Source organism: Asterias rubens, chromosome 6 (genome assembly GCF_902459465.1).
Source record: "Asterias rubens chromosome 6, eAstRub1.3, whole genome shotgun sequence".
NCBI classification, from domain to species: Eukaryota; Metazoa; Echinodermata; class Asteroidea; order Forcipulatida; family Asteriidae; genus Asterias; species Asterias rubens.
Window position 1 is genome coordinate 22,233,951 of NC_047067.1, and position 22,042 is coordinate 22,255,992.

Consider the following 22,042-nt stretch of genomic DNA (forward strand, 5'->3'; position numbering starts at 1 on the left):
CATCAACATAATAATAATACTTGGTTCTTATATAGCGCTTTGTATCACACCCTTCAGGGTCGAAACAAAGCGCTCAGTATTTTCCCTGCAAGGTATGTGGGGCCAGGTTTTTGAAGTATGGTATTGTTATCTTATAGCACCATATAATAATAATAATAATAATAATAATAATAATAATAATAATAATAATAATAATAATTTGGGGGGCTAATCGTCCTTACTCGCAGCTAAGAGCTGAATTGCGAAGGACGCGGCTACAACGTGTTCGAGAAGCAGGCATGCAAGGGCGCATTCAGCTGCCAGCCACATCAACCCATTATGACCACAGAGCACAGCCAAGATCGAAAGTGTTTGATTTTTTCCTGAGGGAGGAAAACCGGATAGTCTGGAAAACCCTCGTGGCACAGCAGAGAACCAACGCACAACTCAACTCACATATGGCCCTGACCGGGAATCGAACTGGGGTCACCTTGGTGAGAGGCGAGCGCTTAACGCACAAGCCAACCGTGCCACCATGTAAATTGTTTTCTTCTGATATACGCACTTAGTTCTTTACTGTGCATTACACAACACACAGGAGCACACTCCGGTTCGAGCATCGATTAGAGGATCAGCGCAGAAGATAAGTATACATGGCATAGTCTTTAATGGACATTCAAGTCTGTTTAATCCCAATTTTTCAGATTTTTCAAGGGTGAACAAAATACGGTAATTAGACTAAAATAGAAAGAACGCCATGCCCAATTGAAATCGCCATAATAATTGCATCAATTTCAAAGTAAAGACATCGTGCAAAATGATTTATATACAGTTATTACAAAATTGTTTAGTAAATATTAAGGCACTGGACACTATTGAGAATACAGGGGTCACCTTCACAAAGAGTTGGGACTAGTCCTAACTTAGGACTAGTCCTAGGAGATATTAAAATCCTAAGGCTAGTCCTAAGTTAGGACGAGTAACTCGAGTTAAAAGACTAGTCTTAAAGGCAGTAGACACTATTACTCAAAATAATTTTTAGAATAAAACCTTACCTGGAAATAAGTTATAGGAAGAGGTTGATAGCATAAAACATCGTGAGAAACAGCTCCCTCTAAATTGATGTAGTTTTCGAGAAAGAAGTAATTTTCCTCAAATTTGATTTTGAGACCTCAAGTTTAGAATTTGAGGTCTCGAAATCAAGCATAAGAAAGCACACAACTTCGTGTGACAAGGGTGTTTTTTCTTTCATTATTATCTCGTAACTTGACCGATTGAGCTAAAATTTTCACAGGTTTGTTATTTTATGCATATGATGAGATACAGCAAGTGAGAAAACTGGTCTTTGACAATTACCAAAAGTGTCCACCGTCTTTAACTCTTTGTGAAATCCACCCCTGGTCTTTGACAATATTACCAAACAGTGCCCAGTGCCTTTAAAGGGTCTGGGTACTTTTTACACAATGTCCACAGATTTCGAGAAATGAGTAAAACAATGTCACACAAGTTATTTTAGTCTCAGTATTAGCATGTTAAAACATATTAGCATGTAAAAACCATAACATACCATACATGTAACTGGTTAATACGTTTTTACTTGCAATCACTGAAAGTGAGACGAAAGTGATTTTGGTGACTTGTTTTAGTACTCATTTCTCAAAAACTACAGCACCTCAGCAAGTAATATTGTAAGGGAAGCTTTCTACCATCATTATCTTCAAACTGAGTAAGTTTAATGTAAATCTGTGGACATTATGTTTTGTGTTACAAAAAGTACCCAAATCTTAAAACTGTTAAAATACAAAAATTACACAAGTACAGTTACTTCCTCCAAAAGTTCTGATCCTGCGCCATTTTTTTCTTGAAGTTCTGAAACCATTTATCTAGGACCGTCATGGGGATCCAACTGATGTTTGGCTGGGGTGTCATCTGCGACTGGTTTATTCCGAACGACGAGGCAAAGTTGTAGAAGTTCTCCAACATCTTCATGGAGAACTCTGAGAAGCTGGTCAAAGTCAACGTCTAAATAAATGGAGAGAAAACAAAAAGTAAGTAAAAGGCACTGGACCCCTTTGGTAATAGGCCGATCCATTTAGCTCCGCCCCATCATTGCGTATTGACCAATCACATCCCATTGCGCAACACAAAGTCTGACAAATAAAGTCTGACATGCGTATGCTTGGCGTGGGCGGACGAGTTGTGCAGAATGGCATAGGAGAGCCTCACGTGTTCTTGCTCACATGTGCGCCGTGGGCGGAGCCTAATGGATCGGTCTATTGTCAGAGACCAGTTTTCAAGCACTTGCCATGCCCATGTATCCCAACATGTATGCATAAAATGTAACAAACCTGTGGAAGTTTGCCTTAATCGATTATCAAACTTGCAGAAAGTAGTTGAAGAAAAAATTCTTTTTAGAAGTCTGAGAAAGGCTTCACGCCTGATGCAAATATTTCAGTGAGAAATCACTTCTTTCTCAAAAACTTTGTTACTTCAGAGGGAGCCGTTTCTCACGATGTTTTATTTTATCAACAGCTCTCATCGAGTCGCATTGTGTTTCTGATCGTGATGTCCGATTGTGTTTCGTAAGTAAATTATGTCATCGTAAATAGTGGTGAGCAACACCATTGGTTCACCAAGCAGGAAGCCACGACTATTGTTGTAGTTGTCGTGGAGGTACGATTAACCGAGTAGTTAAAAAACGATAGTCGCTACTCGACTAAGCAATCAATAGTTGCGACTTTGACACTAGTCGCAATAGCCGCCCAGGCTTAATTGCATCACGATTAATTGAAGACGTAATAATAATAAAGACAAGTTCTTATTCAGCGCATTTTTCAACAACCATCTCAATGCGCTTTAGATTAGTGCCCTGGTCATTGGGCAAATTACATCCCTGTAATCTTTCTCAGCCCCCCTGGGGAGTATACAGCCCTGAACTGCCTTGGCACACCAGTGGCTTTTTCATACACAATATCAACCTCTACCCATTTATACCCCTGAGTGGAAAGAAGCAACTATAGTCAAGTGTCTTGCTCAAGGACACAAGTGTCATGACTGGGATTCGAACCCACACTCCGCTGACTTTTCCACCTGAACTTACATTCAATGCCCTTAATCACTCGGTCATGACACCCAACAAATCCGATGCAGCCCTTTCATTTTTCAAATGTTACTAAAGCTTCCAAATGTTTCTGCCCCAGAAAAAGCCCTACTATTTAGGACTCTGTTTCTGTGAACAGCACAAAGGAAGAGTCCTATAGAGGGCTTATCTCGCAACTTAGATGACCGAATGAGCTAAAATTTTCACAGGGTTGTTATTTTAGGCAAATGTTGAGATACAGCAAGTGAGAAGACTGGTCTTTAACAATTACCAATACCCAGCCGACTGTGCACAACAACAAAATAAAAACGTACCTGGGTAGTTTCTGCTGGTATCTGATGCTGGATAACGTGAAGGGGTTCCACAGAGATTCCAATCTGTGACATCGTCTTCATCGGCTGCTGTACAGGCATAGACTGCATGAATGAGTTGTTTGTAGAACTTCCTTTGAAAGAAACATTCAAACAAAATCATAAAAAGACAATCAATCAATCAACCCGCAGAGGCAGCAAGGGTCCATCGCGCCGATTTCATGTGTCCACGTCCTACAGCCTCACGCCACATGTGGGCGATTTTGCTCGGCCGGCCAAGTTGTTGGGCCTAGGATGACCGAGGGCGGCCTCTGTCTAGGTCTCTTCCAGCCAGGAGCTGGTGCTAGGCCTCCCCTGGAGTTGATGGCGATGCTTTAGAGCTTTTTTAGCTGGGATGTTGTCAGCTAGGCGAGCGACATGACTGAAGAAGGCAGAGTGGCGGTGTTGAATTAGTTGGTTGATGGGGGGGCGGACACGTTCTTTGGGTGACCTCATTGTTGTTGACGAAGTGGAACCACTGGATGCCAAAAATTGATCATTGACACTGGACACCTTTAGTAATATTTTCAGAGACCAGTCTTCTCACTTGGTGCATCTCAAAATATGCACAAAGAACAAACCTGTGAAAATTTGAACTCAATTGGTCTTCGAAGTTGTGAGAGAATAATGGAAGAGAAAAAACCCTGTTCGTACGAAGTTGTGTGCTTTCAGTTCAGATGCTTGATTTCCAGACCTCAGCTGAGGTCTCGAAATCAAATCAAATATTTTAGTGAGAAATATCTACTTTTTTTTAAAAACTACGTTACTTCAGATTCAGAGGGAGTCGTTTCTCACAATGTTTTTTACTATCAACAGCTCTCCATTGCTCATTACTAAGTCAGTTTTTATGTTAACAATTATTTTGAGTAATCACCAATAGTGTCCAATGCTTCTAACCAAGATGATTTCTTGCTTTGCTTTAGGGAATATCTCAATAGTCTTGCTCTGGGCAAGAAGGATTGTTCCTGTAGGTATTTGGGCAATTCCAAGCAAACATGGACATAACACACAAAAATCAAGTTTATGTCACAACTTTCTTTCAACTTAGAAGTTATAGCTAACATATGAAACCAATTTATTTTTAGTTGTTGACAAGGAATGAACCCAATTATTGCCAAATCAGAACTCTGCTTGGGCACCATGTAGGCGTGGCTACATTGCCTGGAAAACTGTAATGCGACTGACCGTAATTCGACTGACCATGGTTTTGTCATGTATACCTAAAAGTTCAAGTTGCTGACCATTTATAAGTATCCTGTTGGATACTCATGTATAAGAGTTGTGTGTTACATATAGTAACACTTTCACAATCTTTTTGATAGAGGAGATTTTTGAATTGTGACAAGTGTTTTTTTTACCATGTCCTTTTTGTGTAATGCCACTGACCGGTCTTTACAACGTTATAACATCCAGAGCACAAAGCCCACAACATTTCTAATAATTATCAATTCAAAGCCTTGGGTGTCAAGTACAAATCAGTCTATAAACTTAGAGGAAAGAATATCTCACACAGAACTTCTAGCACCACGATCGAGAAATGACACTGAAAAGTTATGCAACTGACCGTGGAATTGCCCATTTGCACGTACATGGACATGTAATCATAACGTTTTGCGGGTGGAGATGTGACAGTTATGCCAATAAAACGGGATATAAACACCGGCCTGATGAAACATATTGACTACATTTTTTTGTCAACCATACCTTTCTTCAAGCCGACTAAAAATGGCACTTGGCTTTTCGTTGGTGATGAAACCGAGAAACATCCAGACCATTTCGCCCTCCGGTGACGGCCAACTGAAGTAGATGGCCCCGCCCATTCCCTCTGGAAACGCTCCGGTCCCGGTCAGGAAGACAATGATGTGGTTGATGGTAGCCGCATTGAAAATGTTGAAGAGGACATGAGTGTCGTCTATCTGTTGCATGTGCGTCTGGACCTAGAGAGTAAGTGGTGAAACTAGTTAAGAGATGGTTGCGAGAACTAGATGTTAAATTTGCATTTGGGATAAAGAATTTCATATACTTTTGATTTTACCATTACACCGACGAGTAACTTTCTCAGGTTCTCAGGCATACTCGATTACTTGGGTGGGATTAGAACCCAGGACCTTTGCAAATCTGTAGCAGTGTCTTACAAACTAGACCACCTAGAGTGCCTGGTAGCTAGAGGCAGTTTGAACCCTTTATCTAGAATGGTAAGAAGACACTGCTCGTAATATGCCTGTGATTTTTTTTTCACAGAACTCGGGAAAGTACCGAGTACTAAAATATCGGTGTAAAGGGTAAAACCACAATATTGATCTGATTGCGAGTTTAGTGTTGGGGATGGGGAACAGAGGGATCTCCCTCACTCCGAGGTCTCTGTAGAAAGACAACGATGTGGTTGATGCTAGCCTTACTGTCATTGTTAGAGGATGACGTGCGAGTCGTAAACCTTTGAATGTCCGTCTTGACCTGAGAATAGAATGGGTTAGAATAGTTAAGAGATGATTGCGAGTGTAAAGCCCGGTTCATACTTCTTCCTGCGAAAGCGAATACGAATGCGTTGTAATTTTGCACCCCAAATTCGCAAGGAATAGTTCACATCAGTTTGCTAAGTGCTAAACAGCCATGTGAAATCGTCACCATTTGTTCTATCGCATAAGTGCATTCACATTTGCAGGAAGTATGAACCTGACTTTACACTCGCAATCCTACTGCTACTTGCCGTCAACTCGTTTGGTGTCGTCCACTCCGTCAACACAACCAAATATCATTTTAATAAGTTATTCCAATGGCCAACAACTCAGACAAGAGAGCATTGTACTTTATATAGCCCAGGTTGGACTCCTCCGTTGCATGCAACGTGACGGAGTCCAAAGGTCCCGTACCATTGCGAAAGATTTTCAAAAATATGTTAAAAATATTTCTACCTAAGTTGGGAGTCTGAACTTTTACTCACATGTTCCTTGTAGTTGGAACTCCAAGCCCGCGTTATTTAAAATTGTTGACTTGTCTCCTTTGGTGTTAATATTTTGTGAAAAGAAAATTGAAATTTACGTTTTCCATTCCCACGTCGTCCACTAACTTCCGTGTAAACACTTTCTTGCACTGATCACTGGCGGCGCCATCAACTTGCGTCAACCACTCACTAAGCAGATGGATAATAGTCAGCGAGCAATTTACACAAAGCGCAGAACATAGTATACCGAGCATAGACGTCTTGTGCCAAGACTCCATGTGCTGGAAGCGTATCTTTTTCCCAGGACAGATGAGGCCGTTAAGTTGGCGCATGCTAAGTGGCCTCATCGGTCCTAGGAAAAAAATATACGCGCGCAGGAAAGCACCCTCTGTTGTCCGTCTATATGACAAGAAGAAGCCATGTAAAAAAGCAAGATGGCGGCAGACGGCTTTGCTGCTTATAAATATTTTTTAAGAAAAAACTCACTTTGTAACTGAAATTCAACCTGAAACTTCAAAAAGTTCTACTTGAGTGTAGTGCTTTCAAGTTTTATGCCTCCTGGATTTTAAATGTGTATTGGAGGAGTTGAAGGTGATTTAATGGCACCTACCCAGTTGACGGCGAATAGGGGCAAGACAACGTGCTGCACTCTAAAGCCATGCGCACTTGAGCTCACACTATCAAGTGGTATACGATGATCAACATCGCCAGTGCAGAACTTCGACATATTTTTGGAAATAATTTCTTCCATGGATATATTTGTTAGCTGAAAACTCGTTGAAAATATAGTGAGGGACACTATGAATATATGAACGGAATTTCAACTTCTCAAATCAGGTAAAAAATTAAGAAAATTGTAGTCAAATTTGTGTTCGCATTGTAAAGAACCTTTATACCCAGGACGTCAGTGCAGTGGCACTCTAATCATATTTGAGTTTGTTTTTTTATTTTTTTTTATCAGGTTTATTTTTAAATTTCTTTGGGGTGTTTTAGTTTTTTTTTAAATAAGTTTCAAAGATCCAATCTTTTGTATTTAATCTGTTCTTTGTTACTTTTGTTAGTATTTTCTCTGTAATAGCGCCCTGAGCACTTTTGTGGATTTGTGCGCTCTATAAGACCTCGTTATTATTTTCATTATTATCGCGCCCAACAGAAACTCTGCTCATTTTCTGTTAACTTTACCTCTTTTCACCAATCCAGTGCTTTCTTAATATTTTTTATTTTCAAATTTTCATCCACAGATTTCACGTTTTTCTTTTTCACTTCTCCAGAGAAACGGCACCCTCTGAAGTGCCATAGTTTCCGAGAAAGAAGTAATTTTCCACAAATTTGATTTCGAGACCTCAGATTTAGAACTTGAGGTCTCGAAATCAACCATCTAAACGCACACACCTTCGTGTGACAAGGTTTTTTTTTCTTCTTTCATTCATATCTCGCAAGTTCGATGACCGATTGAGCTAAAATTTTCACAGGTTCGTTATTGTATGCATATGTTGAGATACACCAGCTGTGAAGGCTAGTCTTTGACAATAACCAATAGTGTCCACTGCCTTAAGGGAGAATGCTGACTGGCTCATTAATGTCTCAATAACAAACATTACACAACGTACCCATGGCTCGGTACACCGTACCGATGTTCCCGTAGGCTATGCCCAGTCCACGATGGTTTCCCGTTTGACTGTGGACTTCCAAGCATTCCACAAGGCGTGGAGAATTTTACCAAGTTCAGAAAAGGAGCATTTTGTATCAATGTACAAAACTTGAAGAGCCTCAGTCAGTTCTGTAAACTTCCTGTGATAATTGAAGAAAACAAAATATTGAAATATTGTTTAATTTCTTGGGACTGGCAAGAAAATGCAAATGCATTTATATAAAAAAAACAATCATAAAATTGTCAAAATAAGGGAAGGACAAAGTTAAGATTATACAATAAAAATATTCAAAAAAATTCCAACTTTAAAATATACATGATAAGCAAGGCTCAAGGAAAGAAAAGTTTATTATACAACAAAAATATCCACAAAATTAAATAACTTAACAAATACAAGATAAGAAACAGATAAATTAGAGGAAAGTTATCATTATTCATTAATGGTGTAATCAAATAGCAAACATGCCTTGGCCAAAATGCAGAACTGTGGAAACATACAAAAATTGTAAAAACATTCAAATCTACTTTTCAGATTTTTGGTAGAATCGTTTCAAATTTGAGAGAAACAGTTGATAAAAAAATAATAGAAAAGACAAAAAATATTAGATTTGATAACATTAAGATCTACAATATAAATTAGAATTGTTGTGTCTTGTTATTACATACCTTTGCACGGATTCACAGAGAAATTCATCAAGCACAGAAAATGATCATTTTGTATCAATGAGCAAAACTTGAAAAGGCTCAGTCAGATCTGGAAACTTCCTGTAATAATTGAAGAAAACAAAATATTGAAATATTGTTTAATTTCTTGGGACTGGCATAAAAATGCAAATGCATTTATACAAAAAAACAATCATAAAATTGTCAAAATAAGGGAAGGACAAAGTTAAGATTATACAATAAAAATTTCCAAAATATTCCAGAATTTAAAATATACATGATTAGCAAGAAATCAGGGAAGAAAACGGTTATTATTATACAACAAAAATATTCACAAAAGAAAATTATTTAAGTACACAAGATAAGCAAGACACAAGGGAAGAAAAGTTTGTTATTATACAACAACAAAAATCCACAAAATTAAATAATTCAACTAGCAAACATGTCTTGGCCAAAATGGGGAGTTGTTGAAACATACAAAATGGTAAAAACATTCAAATCTACTTTTCAGATTGTTGATAGAATCGTTTCAAATTTGAGAGAAACAGTTGATAAAAAAATAATAGAAAAGAAAAAACCTTATTAGCTTTGAAAACATTCAATTCTACAATACAAATTTAAGCTGTTGTGTTTTGTTATTACATACCTTTGCACAGATTCATGGAGAAATTTATCAAGCACAGAAAAGGAGCATTTTGTACCAATGTACAAAACTTGAAGAGGCTCAGTCAGATCTGGAAACTTCCTGTAATAATTGAAGAAAACAAAATATTGAAAAACAAAATATTGTTTAGTTTCTTTGGACTGGCACGAAAATGTAAATGCATTTATACAAAAACAATCGTAAAAATTGTCAAAATAAGGGAAGGACAAAGTTAAAATTATACAATAAAAATATTCCAAAATATTCCAAAATTTTAAATATAAATGATAAGCAAGAAATAAGGGAAGAAAAACGGTTGTTATTATTATACAACAAAAATATTCACAAAAGAAAATTATTTAAGTACACAAGATTTATAAGCAAGACACAAGGGAAGAAAAGTTTGTTATTATACAACAAAAATATCCACAAAATTAAAAAATTTAACAAATACAAGATAAGAAACAGATAAATTAGAGGAAAGTTTTCATTATTCATTAATGGTGAATTCAACTAGCAAACATGCCTTGGCCAAAATGCGGAGTTGTGGAAACATACAAAATGGTAAAAACATTCAAATCTACTTTTCAGATTATTGATAGAATTGTTTCAAATTTGAGAGAAACAGTTGATAAAAAAATAATAGAAAAGACAAAACCTTATTAGCTTTGATAATGTTCAATTCTATAATACAAATTTAAACTGTTGTGTTTTGTTATTCCATACCTTTGCACAGATACATTGAGAAATTCATCAAGCACAGAAAAGGAGCGTTTTGTATCAATGAGCAAAACTAGAAAAGGCTCAGTCAGATCTGGAAACTTCCTGTAATAATTGAAGAAAACAAAATACTGAAATACTGTTTAATTTTCTTGGGACTGGCAAGATAATGCAAATGCATTTATATAAAAAAAAACAATCATAAAATTGTCAGAATAAGGGAAGGACAAAGTTAAGATAGTACAATAAAATGTTCACAATTATTCAAAAAATTTAAATATACATGAAATAAGCAAGACACAAGGGAAGAAAAGTTTGTTATTATACAACAAAAATATCCACATAATTAAATAATTTAACAAATACAAGATAAGAAACAGATAAATTAGAGGAAAGGGATAACTTTCCGTATGGCGCCACCACTTTTTCACTAATTTTTACAAAAAGGGATATATCGATCAGGTAAATTAGATACTATATTATTTTATTTCGAATGAAAAAGTGGTGGCGCCATACGGAAACTTTTCCGAGGAAAGTTTTCATTATTCATAAATGGTGTATTCAACTAGCAAACATGCCTTGGCCAAAATGCAGAGTTGTGGAAACATACAATGGTAAAACATTCTACTTTTCAGACTTTTGATAGAATCGTTTCAAATCTAATAGAAACAGTTGATAAAAAAAAAAAATAGAAAAGACAAAACCCTATATTTGACTACATTAAATTCTACAATATAAATTTGTCATGTTTCATTTTGTTATTACATACCTTTGCACGGATTCAGGTGAAATTTGTCAAGTTTATAAAAGGAGCGTTTTGTATCAATTCAATGCACAAAACTTAAAGAGGCTCAGCCAGATCTGGAAACTTCCTGTAATAATTGAGAAAACAAAATATTAAAAATTAATTTATCCTTTATTTCTAATGACTGGCACGAAAATGAAAAAACAAACAACAAAAACCCGAAATATTGTTGTACATAGTTTGACAAAAACCGACAATTTTACCCCCCCCATGTCATGCGGTCGCCCCTCCCACTGGCCGCGGCCGGCCGTGGTTGAATGCACTTTGAAACATTCGACGACGAAAAACACAATTTTTTATGCATGTTCATGTTCAAAAAGCAACAGTTACTTACCAAAATGATCTACAATTCTCGTGGAACTTGCCAACTTGGTGAAGTGCAACAAAATACATGTAATTTGGGGACATTTTCCCATCGTCTGAAAGACTTAAAAACATTCACACGTGCGCTGAACGACAAGCGCCACTTTCTTGATGATGACCGCATTTCACATGAGGGCGCATGTCCTTTGCATATACATACACCCTGCACAAAGTCCCCAACTGCGTTCTATTAAAAGTTCAAACAACTAGATACAATTTTTTTTTCTCCAAAATAGAGTAAATCTTTTTGACCTTTCTATTTGACTTTGCAGTAGTTAATATCATAATTTAGAGGCAAAGAGCTCTTTTCACAATTAATTCTATTGTAGGCGCGGAGTGATTATCTCCGACCTCTAAAGGGTAAGTCGGCAAACACCACGGTGGTACCACTTGTCAAGAGGGGTGGCGCAAATTTTTAAAAGGGCCCCAAACAATACGCACAGAAAGATTTACTCCCCCCCCCCCCATTTAAATGGAAATAAAAATTTTAAAGCAGGGCCTAGTTTAAAAAGGATTGTCTTTGAAGATTTTTTGTCAACAAAAACCAAAACATTGTTTTAAACAAATTGAGGAGAAACACATCTTTTTATTAAGCACTTAAAGTTGTCTTCTTTTATTTCTGTTTTTGTTACATTGTCATATTTTAATATATTCCACACTTTGTTTGGCAACTACTTTAAAGAAAGCTGATGACATCAAAAATGTTGAGAATTAACGAGACAAAATCAAAATGTCACACAAACATTAAGAATTTGTAGTATCTATTGAAAGACATCGCCCTAATGTCTGGTGAATTATGTGAATACGAAAGAGTCTTAATAAAAGAATTAAAGTCTATTTCGACAATACAAGTTTTGATTTTTAGCACAAAATAGACATTGAAGGAGTATCAGATATTATAGTGACAATATTTCTATAAACATTTCACCTTCAATACCCAATTTCATAGAGCTGCTTTAGCATTAAATACTGTCAAAACAATTCCTGCTTAGCAAGTGCCGGAGCAGGATGACAATCACATGTGACATCGTTTTTTGGCTGGTAACCTTATTTTGTTTTGCTTAAATTCTTTTTGTGCAGCTCTATAAAATTTGGCCTTGATGTTTTTTGTAAGAAACCATGAAGTAAATAAAGTTGTTTTTAATATTGTTTATTAAAATTGATGCAGCCAAATTGCAGGTGAATTAATGTTCCTGCAGGTGGACACTATTTCACAGAACTTCCAACGAACTTGGGGTCAGTTTTTTGCTAACGTAACAGTGCGACTTCCTTTTTACAGAGCTGCCATGTGTAGGGACGGTAAATAAGGTCAGGCCCAAGTGTCTTTGAGAGGGCAAGGCCATTTTCATTTTGAAATGGTCACTGCCATAAAAATATAAAATAAACATGTTCATAGCGCGGCTTAAGGGCCAACATTTTTTCTGCTAAGCGAATAATAATATGTGCCTTGATCATCATTTTGGTAATAGATCAAAATCAATAAAACTGTTTATAACTGCACAAAATTATGATGAACAAAGAAGATCGTTAAGTTAGGGTTGGTTGGTTCCAATCACCTGTGCCTGCCAAAGATTGCAGGGGTACACAACTGGTTCCCGCAATATCTTGCAGACTGCACCGAAATGCAAGAATCAAAGGCATGCATATAAATTTGTGCACACATTGTAATAAATGGGGGCTATTAAACCAAGTAGCCTACCGTCTTTAAATAATTTAGGGCAACGATAAAAGAACTGAAGGTATATGGGTCTATTTTTTTTTTCATTTCTAAACACATTATTTGTAGGAATAAACAACTCATATTATTATTATTTTAAAAGTGACAATACTATTATTATTTATACTTTTTTTATAGCATCACAAGGTCAGCGGGTTTTTGAACAGTCAGTCAGATTACAGGAAACCAAAGTATTTTTTTGTAAGGTTTCAGCTTTATTCGCAAACATCCAGAGTTGGCTTTTAGTCTTTTGTTTCTTCCTGGTCTTGGGGCCACCATGACGGCACGCTGGCGACTAACTCCGTACGGCTTCCATCCTCTCCAAGTATTAACAGCTTCTTGTCTTTACTGTAGAGGACACAAGCGAAAAATAATTGTTAAGGAGTTGTCTGGCAACACAATCGAGACGGTACTCCTTGGGCTCAAATTTCCACTGGACCACTGGGCCGAGGCCAGTCATTTCAGTGTCGACCAAATAAACTAATAATAATAATAATACATTTTGATATATCGCTTTATCACAAGACGCATCTCTCAAAGCACTTCCAAGATTATTACCCCAGGTCACTGGGCCTTAAATAATGTCTTTAAACCATCTCAGCTCTCTGGGGAGTATACAGCCGGTGCTGCGAGTTACCACGCTCCCAGCTTATTATTCACATAAACCATCTCTGCCCTCACAGGTACCCATTTTACCCCTGGGTCGAGATAACCAATGTTTCAGTGTCTTGCTCAAGAACACAAGTGTCAAGACAGAGACTCGAACCCACATCCCAGTGAACCACTAGCCAGGAATTGAGTCCGATGCTCTTTATCTGCTCGGCCACGACACCCCACTAAAGACAGCACAAGACCAGTCGTCTTACTTTTTAAAGTTAATTCAAATTTGATTCTTGTTGCAAAAGAATTATATTTTATTTGTTGAGTTTAAATTTCACAAACACTCCCTTTCTTACCAAAATCGCCCAATGAAAACAATACTTGATAGCTTACCATTTAGCCACTCGTAGCAAAGCTAACCCATGGTTCCCATGGCAACCTCGCAGTTTCCCAACATTCTTGCCTTCCTCATTGATGATTTTAGCTCCTGTTTCAAGATGAGATGTTCCGTGGCTACAAACAGGGAATAACAAAATAATAATCAATATAGGTGACCTAAATACACTAGTATTTCGTCTTTTAAAACATAAAATAAGGGGACTTATGGTATAAATGCAATTGATGTCTCGATCATAGCAGAGTCTTTTTCTGAAGGCTTGAAAGGACAGGCTACGTTGGATCGGGTGAGTTGGTCTATGAAAAGCGTTTGAAACCGTTTTCTTTCTTTCTAACAATGGTTAGAAAGATGCTTTAAAAGTAGAATACACTGATCCATACAAATATGCATTAAAATTGCATGGTTTTCCTTATACGTCGTGAACTTACATGGCATGCCATTTTGTATGGCCGACTGTGTTAGTTCACAAAGTAAAAGGAAAACCACACACTTTCGAGGCATGTTTGTGTGGATCATTATATTCTAATTTTAAAACATCTTTCTAACCATATTGATTTTATAACAACCGGTTTTAAACACTTTTCATAGACCAACTCGCCTGATCCAAGGTAACGTGTCCCTTTAATGACAACAAAACAAGTGTCACGACTCGGATTCGAACCCACACTCTGCTGAACAGAAACAGCAGAGCTTTAGTTCAGTGCTCTTATCCACTCGACCACGACACCCTACAAACAACAACAAACAAACAATGTCAATACTTTACCTGAGAATCTCAACAGGCATAATCCTCTTCCTAATCACTCCTGTGTAATGTGTTCTTGCCGTTAACTCTTGGCCCAAGTAACACCCTTTGCTGAAACTCACTGGGGGCAGCAATAAAACAGTGACTAGTTTACTGAATCTTAAAGGCAGTGGACACTGTTGGTAATTACTCAAAATAATTGTCAGCATAAAACCTTACTTGGTAACAAGCATTGGAGAGCTGTTGATAGTATAAAACATCTTGAATTAACATAGTTTTCGAGAAAGAAGTAGTTTTCCACAAATTTGATTTCGAGACATCAGAATTAGATTTTGAGGTCTCGAAATCAAGCATACAACTTCGTGTGACAAGGGTATTTTTTCTTTCATTATTATCTCGCAACTTCAAAGACCAATAGGAGACTTTCCAACGCTAGGTGGCAGCAGACATACCGGGTAAATTTCCATTGTTTACGTAGTTCTGAACATGCGCATAATTCTGAGAACAATGGATTTACCCGGTAAGTCTGCTGCCCTCTATCGTCCCAGAAAGTCTCCCATTGAGCTCAAATTTTCACAGGTTTGTTATTTTATGTATATGTTGAGATACACCAAGTGTCTGTGACAATTATTACCAATAGTGTCCAGTGTCTTTAAAAAGGCATATATCTGTCGAAAGAGTACCTGTGAAAAAGTCTTCCCATAAGTTTGTTATTCTGACTCAATGATGAAATTTAAGCAAATGTCGATAACAACCGTTTTTTTATTGTTGATAGTCTTTTGTCAAGTTCCTTAGATATGTGTGATTCATAATAACTCTTCTATTAAATTGAGTTGTCGATACAAGCAATTTAATAAAAATATACAAATAAAAGGAAAAGATAACACGATTCTGAAATGAAACTGAAGCCAGTTCCTCAAATGTGATTCCTGAAATGAGAGAGAAACTAAACCCCCAAACTACAAAAAACACTATGTGAGAAAAATTCTCCCACCTACGTTCCTTTTAATCGAACGGTATATAATTGGAAACAGAAGTGAATTAAAGATTGATATTTCTCATTAAATGTGTTTGTTTTTAATTTCAAAACAAGGATATCAATTGAATAAATATGTGAGAAGGAAACTGCTTGGGCAATAAATTGGAAATTGTGCATAAAATGACAGCACCATATTTTGCGAAAATAAAATGCCATTTTATACTTACCACCGTTCATGTATTCTAGGTTGGATTCCAGGGGTAGGGACTCCCCCTGGGGTAGGTCTATCACCCCTTCTGGCACTCCCCACCGGTATCTGTGAAGTCTGTATTCGTCAACACTTGCCTCAGTGGCATCTGGCACAAGACAAGTCACTGTCAAAAGAAAAAAATAAAACACCTTAAGCTGATGGAAATTAGTTAAATCCCCAACTTCTGTAACATTGATTGTACGGAGATGAATCTAGTGTCCAGTATCAAATCTCCCCTGCTAGAGGGTTTGTTTCAATAAACCTTCATGAAATCTGACGTCTCATATTTCACTTAAACCTCAGAAGTCCAACCCCGGAAAATGCCATGGGTTAATTCAAGGCCTGGGAGTATACAGTGCTTATCACACTTCGATATTGACCGCTAGCACACACGTCACACGCTGCGACTGTGCATTGCTCACCATTTGGAGGTCAATAAGTTTACCTGTAACCGCCGCGTCGCCTAAGATGCGCACTTCACTAAAGATGCGCACTTCACAATGACATTGACCACCAAAATGGCGCATCCACGACTATTCTGATGATGATGTCTGGTGAATTGGGTCAAATATATATTCTTTACTCCTGATGTAATGATTACATCTATTAAAGGATTTGGGTACTTTTTGTAACACAAAACACAATATCCACAGATTTACATTAAACTCACAACATTTGAAGTCAGTTATAGTAAAAAGCTTACCTTTAAAATACTACTAGCTGAGGTGCTGTAGTTTTTGAGAAATGATTAAAAAAATGTCACAAAAATGTGTTTTTTACATGTTAAAATAATTGACTGAGTAAATTTGTGTTTGTTCATGACTCGCTTTACTCATTTCTCAAAAATGAAAAACGTAATATTTTGAGGGAAGCTTTCTACCATCATAATCTTCAATCTCCAAGTTTGATTCAAATTTGTGGAGTGTTTTGTGTCCTACAAAAAGTACCCAGATCCTTTAAAGTAAGAAAGTATCAACGCTTAAAAATACAATAAGAATCTTAGATCTTACGGGACTCATCTTGGGCCAGTACAAGCCTCCTCCCAAAGCCAGCCACTCGTGGGTCTTTGACGTCGGCAAAGTAGCCGTCACAATTCTTAGCTGCTGGCTCCTCGGTACCCTGACTGGGAAAGTTGTTGTTGAACAGCGCCCATGGTTTGAGCTCGGCATCTGCGCTGGATATATCAACCTGTAGGTTTGACAATTTATTCCATCACTCAGTTATCATTGGTTGTTGGAGTTCAACGGGACACTAGGTGGCAGCAGGTAAAATCAATGACTATTTCGGCAATTTGTGTGTTTCTAAGAACTGTGCTAACAATGCACAATGACAGTTACCCTGTATGTCTTCTTCTGCCACCCAGCGTCTTAAAGCCTCCCTATTTATGAAACTTCTATGACTGTATAGTGAAGGAATATTATCAATTATTAAATTTATACATTTAATATATACTTGTCATGACGCACTTAGGACATGACGCACTTGGGACATGCCCCAATCAAGCAGTACTGACCTAGGTGTTTCACTTCTTAAACCATCTCAGCTCCCTGAGGATACAGCCTGTGCTGCCAAAACTGTAGCGCAGTGCCAAAACGGGTACTCATTTACCCCGAAGTGAGAAGGGGCAATATTAGTTAAGTGTCATGACTGGGATTCGAACCAACACCCTGAACATTTAGCCACAAGAACATACGAGTACTGCAAACAATTTTTGCAGATCTTTCATTTGACAAACCATGACACATCATAATTCTTTCATACAAATGTACGACTAATTTATAACTTTTTTTTTTTTTAGATTTCACTGGGATTCTTCATATTATTGGAGACACTCAAACCCATGAGAGTTGAGCCTCGTCAAACTGAATATCAGATCAATGATTCCTACCTTTTTTCTTATTCTAAACATTTTTAAATGTTTGGCTAGCTTCCCTTGCACCTCTGCGTCACATTCTAGCAGGTAAGTGTGCTCTTTTGCGTCTTGGCTGGCCATATGATAACAAATCACATCAAACAGAATCCGACCCTGTAAAATAAGCAGACACCGATCAAGTTTTTGAAATTGCATAAAGGTGGAAACATGATTTAGTTTCAGTTGAGTCCTTTACAGTCTTTTTAAAACATTAAACCACAAGGGAAACTGACTGGGGAGATTTTAAACAGTTTGGGTTTGAACAAAGAAAATTAACTGGAGCGGGACTGGCGGGACTTGAACCAACGACTTCCAGATTGAAGTACCGGGGCTCAACCAACTGAGCTATCCAGCCCTATGGTGGCAGTCTTCCTAAGTGGTAGTCAATATCTCAGTTCATGGGTGCTAGTCAGATGCCTTACAAACGTAAGCTGTGATTTGGCCCGGGTTCACACCCAAGTTTAATTTACTATACCCGACAAGCGGCAGCCAGGGGCTTAACTTTCCAGGGGATGCGACTTTTCAACATTAAATATCAAGTAATAAACCACAAGGAATACTGACTGGGTAAGTCAGTAAGTTTTTTAATAGTTTGGGTTTGAACAATTCAAAAGTGAAAATTTGAACTTAAGACTACATTTCAATCAATGTTAGATACACACTTCATTCGACCTGACCAAGCCACTTGACATCCAGCCTGCTCTGTGGTGGCCTATAGGCCCTACTGGTTAAGACATCTACCCTAGAATACAGGGATCATGGGGTCCCATCCAATGTATGTTTTCTTTGCATTCAACAGTTTTCCAGACAGCCAACAATGTGAGAATTTTGGACGGTCCTTTTTCACAGTTCTGCGCGTGCTAAGACCTATGTGCGCAATACTGAGCATTTGTGAAAAAAATAGACCGTTATGTCTGCTGTCGCCAGCGTTTCAAAAGTCTCCCATTGAATCGCATACCTGTGTATTGAGAAACATCGTGTACATGACTCCGTTCCTACCCCAGAGTAACCCAGTATCATTGGTCTGTAAACCCTGGAGGAGTTCTGTTGCATCAGGGCCGCTTATTCTCAGCAGCCCTCGTCCCGTCAACTGAGCGAACTTGAGTTCTCTTGGTGCATCTTTCTCCTGAATACACTCTGTTTTCTCAGTATGTAGCCCTCGATGTAAGCCTACTCTACATCTGCGTTCTTTCTTATGGGTTGCTGCGAAGGAAAAAGACTGCTTGGTGTGACAAGAGATGCAACGATTGAGCCAGTTTGAGGAAGATTTCTGCAGAAAAACTCCCAGGAGGCCCTTCCTTAGTGATGTAGTTGTCATGGTATTCTGTGGGAAAAAAAGGAATTAATATGTAGTCAGAGTAAAATGGGACCTTACAGTTTCTGTATATAGGCCTAAACAGAATTTAGCTGCGATAGTCATGACTCTTGAGTCATGCGCAAACAATTGGAACGATTGTTGCGAGTAATGATTATGATGATCGAGGATGCAGTCAGCTTGTGTCAGTTTCGGCGATGATCTTGTTATTTACATTGTTTTTAAAAAACTCTTTTTTTTTGGCAATCTATTTGAATGATGACATCCTCTCTATTTGAACAAAAACATATTTATCACTTACCTACTTTATAAAGCATTAAAAACAAACACAAATGTCTCGTAACTTTTGGAAAGACTTCGTCTTTGAGAAAAGTATCACCATCCACCCGTTTCAATAGTTTCAGAATCAGAATATTTGGTTCTATTTCGTATCAGTAACAAGTCGACCTCGTTGCAAACCCTCTATCATTGTTGTCATTGATACCATGGATGGGTATGTTGAAATTATACTACATGTCTAATTGCAAACCCTACTCCTAGAACTATATTATGTGGTTTCAGTTCGCTATCGTCTCCGCGAAACGAAACCGCATAGATAGTTCTACCTAGGAAAGAAGTATGGAAACCCCACCCATCATTATCATCATGTCAACACTTCTGCTAACACTCAGAGTTAGACTGTAGCTTTGCTTGTTTAACTTTTGTTAGCGCGATATTGACCATGTTGACATTTCCTATTCCGGCCACTATCAATATCAATATCAATATCATGTCTATTATTGCAAACCCCACTCATCATATATCCTCTGCTTACCAGTTTTCACGCTATTATGCCTTTTTCTTTGAATTGGGAAAAAAATAATGATGCCATATATCAACCCTAATTATCTTCATTTGTTAATATTAAGTATGCAAACATGTATTAAAACTTGATGGACATTGAAATGTTCACACCACACAACGATCTTCGATGACTTCAACTGGCCCCATTTGTTTTGAGTTTTTCCTGTTTTCACGGCAAACGAGAAAGTATGGTTTCCCGGTGAAACAATACATGGAAGAAACATCTGCAGTGACTACAAGTGTTCTTTGAGACTCTGTGTATGACTGTATAGCCAGCAGTTGCCTTCATTTTATTAAAAATATTTTTTTATAATAAATTTTTAAAATTACCATGGAAAATTGCAAAAAATAAAAAAATATAAAAAGTGTGAATAATTTACTGGCTTCCAAATCTGATTTTTTTATATTTTTATTATTATATTTTTTCTTAATATTTATAATAAAGCGTATAAATAAACAGTGATAATTGAATCAACAAGCTGATGTTTAAATTTTAATATTAATAATAGTATTGATACGAGGGTTACAAAATAAAAATCTCCAAAAATATTAGAAAATGATATAAGGCACATGGCTTCTTTAAGAGGGCAAATATTTTTATATGGCCTCAACATTATGACATATATTTGTACCTTGTAGAAATGCCTTAAGTACCAAACTTTTTGCATTTACAAGTGCAAATGACCAGTGGAGCCTTACGTGTTTCTAAGTTTTGGTCAAGGGAGAGGGATAACTTTCCGTATGGCGCCACCACTTTTTCACTCATTTTTACAAAAAGGGATATATCAATCAGGTAAATTAGATACTATATTATTTTATTTCGAATGAAAAAGTGGTGGCGCCATACGGAAACTTTTCCAGGGAGAGGAGACTCTTTGCTTGGCAAATAAAACCACACAATTTTTAATCTAGGGACTGTTTACATCGCGCACAGAGAGGTAAAAGATTTGCCACTATTTTAGGGACACCTCGAAAACAGGACCTCCTACCTACCTACGATACATCATCATTGGCATGCCAATCATTCAATACTTCTAGTACTGTTAACAGTGTCAGTGTTAAACTTCTGTTAACGCGATATATCATATCAGTGACTAGACCCAGTGACTGGGGCGCTAGATTCCTTTTTTCGAAATTTTGAAAGAAATCTATCGGCGATCGCCCCAGTCTAATCATTGACCATGACCATCACATGATCATGTTGCGTTGACATTTCCTATTCTTCTGGCCACACAAAATAGAGGTTTTTCAAACTAATGTTGCTTCGACCTTACATGTTATCTGAGCTTCAAATTACTCCTGTAGGTCAATCAAGCTCTCTTCTTTCATAATCCTTTTAAAAAAGCCATAACTTTACCTCACTTGTTCACGAATCAGAATGATTCAGAGCACCGGTCACCGACGGCTGTATACCACGGGCGCAGCCATTTTTTATGTTTTTTTGTTTCCGCCCTCTCTTGACTTCAAAATTAGAATCTAATCGAAAAAAATACCGCCATCTATTGATGATGATAACTTAGACCACGTGGTTGGAAAGTTGACGTCTCAATTGGTTGAAGAAAATAATAAGGTTTGTATCTATTTTTTCCACATTTTGGGCGACATTTTTACTAAATTTCCCTTTTTCAAAGGAATGTGTACATTCAGCGACGGTGGGGTATACTGTCAAACCTATATTAGTAAAATGGAAGTTCTGCCTATCGCATATCGGCGGCGAAGCGAAAAAAAAGGACCACGTACGTAAGGACAAGGCAAAAGTGCAAGGCAAGCCAAGCAAGGGGCTGAGGTTTGAACACAGTTCTACCATACATAGAGTAAGGACTCTTGTTGTATAATATAACCGTTTTTCTTCCCTTATTTCTTGGTTACCATGTATACTTAAATTATTAAATTTTTTTGAATATTTTTATTGTAAAATCTTAACTTTTGTCTTCCTATATTTCGACAATTTAATGATTGTTTTTATCAATGCACTTGCATTTTTGTGCCAGTCTCAAGAAACTAAACCATTTTTCCACATTTTATATTTTGTTTTCTTCAATTATTACAGGAAGTTTCCAGATCTGACT

General features: G+C 37.4%; 2 protein-coding genes and 1 long non-coding RNA gene across 3 annotated transcripts; all 3 read right to left on the bottom strand.

Annotated features, from left to right (window-relative positions):
* Nucleotides 1–1,722: 1,722 nt before the first annotated feature.
* Nucleotides 1,723–7,097, bottom strand: LOC117291421 (protein Hikeshi-like). The gene is made up of 5 exons (XM_033773075.1): nucleotides 6,981–7,097; nucleotides 5,781–5,883; nucleotides 5,134–5,277; nucleotides 3,394–3,524; nucleotides 1,723–2,001 (listed from the first exon to the last, which is right to left on the bottom strand). The coding sequence occupies exons 1-5, from the start codon at nucleotides 7,095–7,097 to the stop codon at nucleotides 1,801–1,803; spliced, it is 696 nt and encodes a 231-aa protein (XP_033628966.1). The 3' UTR covers nucleotides 1,723–1,800.
* A 799-nt stretch (nucleotides 7,098–7,896) lies between these two features.
* LOC117291629 lies at nucleotides 7,897–11,309 on the bottom strand. The gene is made up of 6 exons (XR_004519180.1): nucleotides 11,187–11,309; nucleotides 10,817–10,919; nucleotides 10,054–10,152; nucleotides 9,331–9,429; nucleotides 8,688–8,786; nucleotides 7,897–8,161 (listed from the first exon to the last, which is right to left on the bottom strand). It is a non-coding gene; the product is annotated as an uncharacterized LOC117291629 (long non-coding RNA).
* A 498-nt stretch (nucleotides 11,310–11,807) lies between these two features.
* On the bottom strand, nucleotides 11,808–21,404 carry LOC117291917 (putative transferase CAF17, mitochondrial). The gene is made up of 8 exons (XM_033773923.1): nucleotides 21,331–21,404; nucleotides 18,774–19,139; nucleotides 17,792–17,929; nucleotides 16,914–17,091; nucleotides 15,881–16,027; nucleotides 14,696–14,795; nucleotides 13,926–14,045; nucleotides 11,808–13,280 (listed from the first exon to the last, which is right to left on the bottom strand). Exons 2-8 carry the CDS (start codon nucleotides 19,131–19,133, stop codon nucleotides 13,175–13,177), a joined length of 1,149 nt encoding a protein of 382 aa, XP_033629814.1. The 5' UTR covers nucleotides 19,134–19,139; nucleotides 21,331–21,404; the 3' UTR covers nucleotides 11,808–13,174.
* Between the last annotated feature and the right edge of the window lie 638 nt (nucleotides 21,405–22,042).

What these genes read in the sequence shown, in the direction of transcription:
- LOC117291421 (XM_033773075.1), bottom strand. Translation starts at nt 7,097, where the DNA reads ATGTCGAAGTTCTGCACTGGCGATGTTGATCATCGTATACCACTTGAT. An exon ending in CCCTATTCGCCGTCAACTGG is followed by an intron (nt 5,884 to 6,980) that starts GTAGGTGCCATT and finishes TTCTATTCTCAG; the next exon opens with GTCAAGACGGACATTCAAAG. An exon ending in CTTTCTACAGAGACCTCGGA is followed by an intron (nt 5,278 to 5,780) that starts GTGAGGGAGATC and finishes CATTGTCTTCCT; the next exon opens with GACCGGGACCGGAGCGTTTC.
- LOC117291917 (XM_033773923.1), bottom strand. Translation starts at nt 19,133, where the DNA reads ATGACAACTACATCACTAAGGAAGGGCCTCCTGGGAGTTTTTCTGCAG. An exon ending in TGTTTAGAATAAGAAAAAAG is followed by an intron (nt 17,092 to 17,791) that starts GTAGGAATCATT and finishes TCAAACCTACAG; the next exon opens with GTTGATATATCCAGCGCAGA. An exon ending in CCTAGAATACATGAACGGTG is followed by an intron (nt 14,796 to 15,880) that starts GTAAGTATAAAA and finishes TGCTGCCCCCAG; the next exon opens with TGAGTTTCAGCAAAGGGTGT.